We start from the raw sequence: 9,842 nt of genomic DNA, 5'->3' as shown, positions 1-9,842 counted from the left end.
TATTTTTTTATTTTTTTTTTTTACAACTGCACTACTAAGTTTTCATGTGCCTTGCTACTGCACAATACTCAAAATGTGCCTCAACTGCATAGTTTATTATTAAAAAAGCAATACAAAACGTCCTCCAAAAAGTTAAACTTTTTCCTCTGAGGACTCTCAGAAAAAAAATTAATAGTTCCCTACATATTCATACCATCTCAAATACCCTTTCCCCAACCACTTTTAATTAAATTATGTTTGTTTGTTTTTAATTTTGTCTGAGATAACTGAAAATTACCACCGAATTTAAAAAGTTAGAGTCGAATATTTCATATCCTTCCCAAAATGTCATAGTAATCAATGGAAACATCTGGAAGCCAGAAAGAGTCTTGCATTTGCAGTCACATACTTCAGACCATCTGTACCTGGCAGTAATCATTAGAAAATGCTCTGAATCTATTCCAGCTATGTTAGCTGTTGAACACAAAGATATCATTAGGAGAAATGTGACAGAACACCACCCTGTATGGGACCCAGCTCAAGGCAAATGCACACAGCAGACCACAAAGAACATTTTAAAAAAGAAGGAATTTTGGTGCCTACTAAATTTAGACAGCCAAAAGGAGGCACCTATCTAGCAAGGACCGTGGTTCATGACTTTCTTCAGCTAGATAAACCCAGCTAAAGATAAAATTGACTCAGCTTCATGAAAGAGTCAGTTTAGTGATTTAAATATTTGCATCACTAATTGCCAGGCTCTGGTTGGCCCCATACAAATTTTTAACAGGAGAAAGATGCTTTCTTATTTCACATAACAAAATATAGGTCTGTGCCAAGAAGATACTTTGCCAACATCTCTGTGCATCTTCTTCTACTATCAAAAGAATGTTTAACTGATCTGGTATGCGGCTTTTCCTCCTTGTCATCTTGAACAATCCATATATTTTCTTCCATCTTAGCTGACAATTTATGAAAGAAAATCTGTAACCTGGAGCTATTTGTAACTGTTGAAAAGAAACATGCATTAAATTCATTCTGTACTCCAGTTGTTGAAATAGTGCCCATACCTACAGCAAAGCTAACAGAAAATAGCAAAAGACTTCTTCAAGGATATTGCTTACTGCCAGTATTCCTCTTCCCGCCTACAGCACAATTTAATGATCAGCAATCCAGTCAAGGAACATACATGCAAATAGCAACAGGTGTGTCCCTAGAAACTCTATAGAGGAAAAATACTGGATTGCCATTTTGTTACAGTAGCATAGAGTATTTGGAATACTTTCTTTTTTATTGCTTCACCCTCCCTGAGGCATCCTTCACTGATTAACATCACCATTTCCACGTAACAAGGACATAACACTTGATATATAAGGATTGAATTTAGAGAAGCTCAAATTGAACATTAAAGAATAAACTGTTAATACATCTGAGTTTTCCAGCAGTAGGGTCTCAGCATCACAAAGCCTCAGCAATCATAATTCTCTCTTCTAGTGACTTAATCACCAAAACAAGTCATACTTTACGCTGAAACACAAAAATTTCGATCCCAAAATTCCATTTTTTTTTTTCCACTTCTTTTCCCTACAACACATAAAATCACAGCAAAATGTATTTAAAAAAACAAAAAAACAGCACACACACAGAATCCCAAAAGATTATCTTTTGCATTTAAACTATATTTGTGTAGGGTCTTTACAAGAGAACTGGTAGAAATGCTCCCTCCTCCCCTCAAAAGAGTCATTCACCCACCTGAGCATCCTTCTCAACAAGAGCCTCATCAACTCTGCCATCAGGATCTCTATTTCCCTAAAGAAAAATTTTACAAGCTGTTAAAATTATAGTTGAATCAAAAGCCAAACTGTTACACTAAGCCTGTAAAAGTTACTGTGAAAAGTCAGTCCATAATGCAACTTCTTCAAAATCCCTTCTGCTTGCTTTATTACCTTCAAAAACCTACACAGCAGACATTCTGCTGTATCCATACCATAAACCAGAAGCTTTTCAAGCCAGAGCTGTAGAAATGGCCTGTAACAGAACTCAAGATTGTAGGTTCAGAGGAACTAACTCAGTTTCAGTACCAATCCTGCCTATCATTTGGCCTATGAACCCTTGTCAGTAAGCAGAAAACAACTAGCACGTGTCAGACACCAAAACAGAAAGAAAATCGTACAAACGTGCATGCATGCAAAGAGACACACACCTGCAGCAGAACTACCAGCAGTCTCTGAAAATGGCCTGATGTCTCTCCTGTGATCTTATCCTCCAGGTTGGCCTCATACTCTGCAAAAGAGCAATACTCTTGTGGAATTGCACATCAGAAACAGCTTTAACAACTGGGCATATTCTGCCTTACAGCGTAACATTATTGTAAAAAGATAAAAAGATAGTACATCACACCTGTTATCAGCAGATTGCTAAAAATATTTTGAAATAAAGGGTGACAAACACAGGCCCGGCTCTTCGAGGAACTGAAGACCATATACATCTGGGGTTATACTGAAATACAGCAGTCTATTCAACAAGCGTAAGCCCAGAAAAATCTTGTGTCCATACATTTTGTTCTTGAAAACTCTGTTTTATCCTACACTTCATTAAAACGTGAGAATTTCTTCTGTGCTGAGAACTAGGACAGATATAATGTGCTGAATTAAATACTGCCTTAGAAAGATAAATCCCCACAATCATTGGGTGAATGCACATACTCATATTCTTGTGGACAACCAAAAATCTGGACCTACTTTAACATAAATGCATTTCACCAAAATGATAAAAAAGAAAAAATAAATAAATAAATAAATAATTAATAAAAGAGACCCTGATACCAGGTTTCTAATTTCCAAACAAAAATTTCTGGCTAGAACAAAGAAATACATCTGAATGAATTCTAAGTACAAGGCACAAAAGACCTTACATATCCTAGCCATAGGCCCAAAATAAAAAGTATTTTTTTTTTTTTTTACAGCCCAAACACTAATGTCTAGCAATATGAAGTTTCCCAGCTCAGCAGAACAAAATTCCACTTGCTGCACGCACATCTCCATTCAAACATAGGTCTAGATGTTAGAATCACATTGAAAGACCTGATAGGAGAACCCAGAACTTTATTTTATACTGAATTTTACCTTGCATATAAACCTGTTTAATATTCTGCACTTCAGCAGGTGTTCTTGAGGCAAGAATTTCAGTCAAAACTTTCTCATTGGTTCCTGCTCCCTAGGGTGCAAGTAGAAACAGTTGATTTGATAACAACAGGAAAACAACTATTCCCTTTGACAATCAAAAGGCAAGCATTACTTCATACACTTGGACCAAACAGAGAATTCTTTTCTTATTATTATCTCATATATTGGCAGTAGGGAGGTGGGAACTTTTCATTTCAATTCTGGCACGATTATATGCAAAACCAACCCAATACTTACAAAAAGCTCACTGCTGCAGGATTCAGATGAGCCCATCTGAGACATCTCAGTTCTTCACTGTCACCATCAATGACACGAAGGTAACTGAATGGTTTCCACCTTAGCTGTAGTTCATATGCTGTCCTTCACTGATCTTTACCCTTCTATCAGTTGTGCTGTGTTTAAACCTTCCCCCTCCTCCACCACAAATAGGCACATTTTACAACAGAATTGTAAACTGAGATTCTCAAATAGTTGCTGCCCTCTCATTACATGTAGCTAAAAGAGGAACTCCTCCCCTTCACAAGCTTAAAATTTACAAAAGCCAAAGTAATATCTTGTTACCACATGTCTGAGTCTGTTCTGCCTGTAAGAAAAGCCACTGTTGGTTACACTTCAAAAGGAGTGACTTCAGAAAAGCAACACTTGATTACATTACTGTGCATTTTTTTTACTGCAGCATATTATTTACAATTCTTCCTAGAATTTAAGAACAACTTTATCAGCTTTTCCTTTACCAACTGAATGTTCATTCCAATACACAGAAAAATACCAACAAAAATTTTATAAAACGTATTCAGTCCTTTCCCTCTTACCTTGATTGCATGCCTCAGTGCATGAGCATCGAAAATACGTGCTGGTCTCATCAAAGATACCATCAATGTTTCAAACTTGCCAGTAAGTTCTGATTTCAGGTCATCCACAAGATCCTAGTGCAGAACAAAAGCACCATAATGAATAATGACTAAAGACTTCAAATGGACACCACATGTGCCTGCAAGTTAGAAGACTCCAGAGATGCATTGAAAAGGACATGGAATAGGGTTCTTTTTGTTTTAACTGGTACATGACCTAAACAAATGTAACCAGATAAAGAGGGAAAAAAAAGATGCTTGTGCACTTGGCAAACCTGAATCATAGAATCCTTAGTGTTGGAAAGGACCTTTAAAGGTCATCTAGTCCAACTCTCCTGCAATGAACAGTGACATCCACAGCTCAGTCAGGCTGCCCAGAGCCCTGCCCAGCTTGGCCTTGAATGTCTCCAGGGATGGGGTAGCCATTGTATCTTTGGGAAACCTGTTACAGTGCCCACTAGCCTCGCTGTAAAACACTTTTTCCTTATATCCAGCCTAAGTCTACCTAACTTAAGTTTAAAACCATTTCCCCTTGTTCTCTCACCACAGGCCCTGCTAAAGAGTCTGTCCACTTCTTTCTTACAGTCCCCCTTTAGATACTGAAAGGCCTCTCTTTGATGACTTCAGAGGCTTCTCTTCTCCAGGCTGCCTAGCCCCAGTTCTCTCAGTCCTTATAGGAGAGAGGTGTTCCATTCTTCAGATCCTTTTTGTGGCCCTCCTCTGGATGCGCATCAACAAGTCCATATCTCTCCTGTACCGAGAACTCCACATCTGGACACAGTACTCCAGGTATGGCCTCACTAGCACAAAGCAGAGGAGCAGGATCACCTCCCATGCCACTTCTTTTGATGCAGCCCAAGGATATAGATGGCTTTCTGGGCTGCAGGGGCACATTGCTGGCTCACGTCCAGTCTCCCACTCACTAGTGCCCCCACATCTTTTTCAACAGGGCTGTGCTCCATCCTTATGTCCCCCAACTTTTATTGGCAGTAGGAAGACAAGGAGCAAGACCTTGCACTTGAATTTGTTGAACCTCGTGAGGGGTCACTGCTCAAGCCTGTCTAGGTCCCTCTGAACAGCATCCCATCCCTCAGGTGTATCAAAAGCACCCCACAGCTTGGTGTCATCTGTAAACTTCCTGAGGGTGCTCTTGACCCCACTGTCAATATCATTGATGAAGACATTAAATGAGTATCTGTCCCAGCACTGGCCCCTGGGGGACACCACTCATTACTGATATCCATCCAGACACTGAACCACTGACCACCACTCTCTGGACTCAATCCTGCAGTTAATGCTTTGTCTACCAAACAGTCCAACCATTCAAATCCGTATCTTACCAATTTGGTGAGAAGGATTTTGTGGGGTATCATATTATGCTTTGGGTTGTTGGGTTGTTTGTTTTTTTTTTAATTTTATTTAACATTGAAATTTTTTAAACACTACTGACTAACTGCACTAATAATTTTAAGTAATGGTTGACTACTGGAAGAAAGCTGTGTTTCCTTTAAACTACTTTATGGTTTTCTCCACCACTATATTTGGTGTCACCCTCTCCTATGATATTAGACTGCTTTGTTTCTATCACATTTCCTTGCTCTAAAAAACTATATTCCTGCTGTCACTTTACATGGCAGATATTAAGTCAAAATATTTGATAATTCCTTCTATACTGAGGATAAGGTCAGTACTAGAAGCATACTAACAGGAAACTATGCAAGCTTTCGCACTAAAACCTAAGACATACTGTAACAGTGTACATGAAAAAAAAACAACATTTTTTTCTTTTAATAATCTAAATTGAGTATTCTAACCTAGCTAGCCATTAAGGATATGAAGAAGGGGAAACAGGAGCTTAACTAGATTTTCTTCAAAGGAGTCTTTTACAAAAACCATGATGAATGTGCCTCACTATTGTAACTAATCAAAGGACACATACAGCTAATTTCTAGACTTCCTTTTTCTCACCCTGCCAAATAGTGTTTTAAAAGCAGATGCAATTTCTTGACGTTGAGCGTTATTTCTGCTGGTAAGGATCTTCAGAATAGTCTCTTCATCAGTCCCTGAAGTTAGAAAGAACAAGAAACAGTTATAAACAAACTCCAAAGAAAACAAACAGAAGGAAAAAAAAACCAAACCCACAGAAGTAGCACAAACTCAAGCAGGAATAAAAGATGCTTTGAAAATAAAAGCCTACTGACAAACAACATAATCACATAAATAACAAGTGTCAACAGATCTCTAGCTGAGCCACCACGTCTGGTGCTTTGCTACAGCAAAAATGTGGCAGAGGACCCAAGTATTGCTATTTACTGCTTTCCATCAGAGCCCAGTTCCAAACAGTGAACCCAGCACTCCAGCTATCAGGTAAAAAACATTTAGACACAGGCTGTAGCTTATAGAAGAGCCCTGTTTTCAGGCTTTCCAAGAGACTTAAGAGTGTATCAAGACATTGTATGCATAATTTATATTTAAGATTGTTCTCTCAGTCAACTCCAAGAAAAACTCAGTCCAGTACCCCTAGATGTCCAAGGGTAGGAAAGTATGGAGCTATTATCCATTTTATATACAATAGGTTACAAAGTGATCCCCACAGCACAGCATCTTGCTAGCTGTACCGAATTTGTCAGCACCTGAGGTTTACTGCATTCCATTCTCCCCTTCCCTGCTTATTCCCACAGGCGCTTCCAAAGTATCAATTAGGATTTGTTATCATGGCAAAGATTTGGGGCACAAAGCTACAGCCTGAGTTAATAGACCACTCCTCAGTCTATCTCCATTCTGTGTGCTTTGTATTTAATCATAACAACACTTACTCACTTCCAGACCAAGGGAGCACTCACACGTTTTCCAAGCACAGAGCTTCTACTACACTGCAATAAATTTCCACAGTTATGCCCTTTCAATTTATAGTCCAACTTACTGTGCAATAAAATCCCGCATGTAGAGAAGCCTGTGGGGTATTAATTTTTAAATAAGGTCTATCCAAGCCATCTTTTTTCCTTGTGTTAATCTAAAAATAAATGTTATTGAGAGCAGCACAGTCAGAACTAGGACATGTCCAGATTTCTGCAGTTCTGAGGCTGTCATTTGTAGCATGTGGACACACACCTTATCCTTTTCTGCTAGTATAAAAAATGAGTTCAGAAAGGATGTTTTCAAAGCAGGAGCGAGAGCCCTTTCCTTTTCCTAAAATATTAAATTCTTCTTACCCATTCCCTTCATGGCCTTGCGAAGGGCTTCTGCATCAGCTCTGGCATCAAAAGGAGAGAATGCTGTCACAGTGCCTCTTGTATACTAGAGATAAAAGAGTGAGGAAAAAGGAAAAAGCCGTGAAATAGAAGATAAAGTGTCTTTCAACTCTCCACATGTGAGCTCAGATTAAATTTGAATCCAAGACTCAGAAGCAAATAGCATTTTCTGTGTGTTTGTCTGTCTAAGTAGCAATTTGTGGGCATTTAAACGCAATTCTCACTAAAGGTTCTGTCGTATTTTCATCCAGCAGTAGACCAGCTAAATTCAGGTTTATTTGCATAAAGGCAGTTTGCAGAATTTGTTCTGACAACACTGGAGCCTTAATGCAGGAAGATGAGTGAAATTATCATAACTTAAAACAATTTGGGAAATAAATTGCGCAGACCATGTGGGACAGAAAAGCTGCACAAAGATCCAAGACATGTTTGGAAATAAGAACTTATTTTCCTCAAGCAAAGCCTACTGGAGCTTTCAGTCAGTATCGCACTGATTCCTTCCATCCTGCTGCAAATGTGACCCATCAAACTGTGCAACGTCTTTCAATTTTTTCCATCATGTTCCTTTTGGCATAAGCTCCTTTTTACTCAGATTCAAAGGAAAGAACAATTCAAATGAAAGATATAAGATCAGTCCATCCAAACACAAACATAACTCCATTAGGTTTCCATGGAAAATGATTCTTCAGGGAGTTAGTGCTTGGGCCAAACACAGAAAGATATTCGTCACCCTTACAGAAAAGTCTTGCCTTTATTTAAATGTGACAGTTCAAGAATCTACTGTGCTCTATGTATACAGGTAATTTAAAGAACTACAGAGGTCAAGAAACAGCCAAAAGGGGAAACAGATGGCTTTTATGAACAGGGAGGCTTTCTAACAGCAGAAGGAGAAAACTTCCATTGTAGGTATAGTCGTACTGAAGTAGCAATTAGCATAGGAAGAGCATTTTTCCACTCTCAAGGAAGCATACAAAAGGAAACGCAAAGAAACCCACTAAGATTGAGGCCAGGTTATTTCACAGGCAGAACAACCATCTGGCTTCTGTGACATAGTCTTTCCCTTTCCCTTGAGTTAGGGAGTTCACCCTTGTAGTGCTTTGGTTTCAAGTCAATGTACTCATCTAGGGTAGGTCAGCAGAAAAGCACAGAGAAAAAAAAAACTGGAAAGAACTAACCAGAAACTCCCCTGAAGCGCTACTACCTCTCAGGCCATCTGTGTGTTATTATCAAAGAATCCTTAGCACTCCCAGAGCAGAAGTTAGTAATAGGTTGGGATTACCCCACTCTATATCAGAAATTCAGAACACAAAGTATTACCATGTTTGAGAGCAACAGCAAACTTCTTTCTGGTAAATGCTCTCCAGCAGCCAGCCTACATCAAAGAAATGTCAATTCCCCCAAAGTTCTCTTTTTCAGCATTGCAACAATAACAAAACATTACAACAAAAATATTACAAGCTTGTTTTTAGGTGGTATTTCAAATTTAGGTGCAACAGTCTGTACTTACTGTCTTTTTCCTATATAACTCCAAAAATTTCAAAGTTTATTTTGAAAAAGTTGCAAGGATTTAAATGTCAATTTCATAAAATTGAATTTAATCTGCTAGAACAAAGATTGAAAAGTGTGTATTTTCCTCCTCCTCCATTATTACTATACCAGCCAACATGGGGTTATTCAAAAGGGTATTTCCTGCTGCTTTGCCTCATATCACCTTATAAAGACAACATTATACAACTACCACGATCCTCCTTTGGAAATCCCTGTCAGGTCAATCTGTCTCAGATAAAATGGTTTTTATGTTGAAGTTTTCCTTGGCTTATCTTGTTATAAGCAAGAGGCATTTCCCCAAGTGATTCCTAAGTTTTGTGACAATGGCTCAGCATTTCTCTTTGGGTGTTCTGGAGAAAGTCTGTACAAATACTAAACACTAGATTACAAAATACTCTGCATTACCCTTCTTGTTTTTATTAATCAAGCAATATTCCATAATTCTCTTTCAAAACATGCTGAGGAAAACCTCACTATACACAAAATCTGATGAACAGTTGTTGGTGCAGCTGTAAAATAAATGTTATCTTGATGCCTGGATGTAATTTACATTCTACATACTTTCTTCTAGCACACATCATTTACTGGATTTTGGCTACACTATCACCCTTAAGCAATACTCGAGCGGCACTTAACTTGTCAATCAGAAATCCTGCTGCAGCTCTGCCATTCAGGTTAACAGAAATGTTTATCAGTTGGGCACCACAGACAAGCATCTGTAGTAGCAGAAGCTCCAGTTACATGTGCTGACCTTAATACTGTACGTCAGTGCACATCGAGCACAACCACCAGCAGGGACTGTTCATATAAGACAACCTTGAACATAGTTTTATGGGTCCTAGTCAGACCTGAGTTCTAAAAACACCTTCAGAATCCACTTATGGGCAGATCTGATGCTGACATGCCCCAGCACTGAGAAAGTGTTGAGCCAACCTGCCTGTCAAGAAACCACTCACCTAGCTTTTTAGAGCAGGTCATGACTCAGCAGTCAAGGTACGGCAGCATATCTCATGTTATGTTTAACAATTGCA

The 9,842-nt window shown here is 38.7% G+C and overlaps 1 protein-coding gene across 1 annotated transcript in view; it reads right to left on the bottom strand.

Annotated features, from left to right (window-relative positions):
• Positions 1 to 8,599, bottom strand: part of ANXA5 (annexin A5) — a 16,610-nt gene extending 8,011 nt beyond the window's left edge. The window contains exons 1-7 of the mRNA XM_010709935.3: positions 8,581 to 8,599; positions 7,225 to 7,309; positions 5,981 to 6,075; positions 3,974 to 4,087; positions 3,102 to 3,192; positions 2,180 to 2,259; positions 1,729 to 1,785 (exon numbers count right to left, since the gene is read on the bottom strand). Coding sequence (XP_010708237.1) covers positions 1,729 to 1,785; positions 2,180 to 2,259; positions 3,102 to 3,192; positions 3,974 to 4,087; positions 5,981 to 6,075; positions 7,225 to 7,309; positions 8,581 to 8,583 — 525 coding nt within the window. The 5' untranslated portion in view covers positions 8,584 to 8,599. The remainder of the gene's footprint in view (positions 1 to 1,728; positions 1,786 to 2,179; positions 2,260 to 3,101; positions 3,193 to 3,973; positions 4,088 to 5,980; positions 6,076 to 7,224; positions 7,310 to 8,580) is intronic.
• Positions 8,600 to 9,842: the final 1,243 nt, after the last annotated feature.

Source organism: Meleagris gallopavo, chromosome 4, assembly GCF_000146605.3.
Source record: "Meleagris gallopavo isolate NT-WF06-2002-E0010 breed Aviagen turkey brand Nicholas breeding stock chromosome 4, Turkey_5.1, whole genome shotgun sequence".
NCBI classification, from domain to species: Eukaryota; Metazoa; Chordata; class Aves; order Galliformes; family Phasianidae; genus Meleagris; species Meleagris gallopavo.
This window is presented reverse-complemented; position numbering and strand designations above follow the sequence as displayed.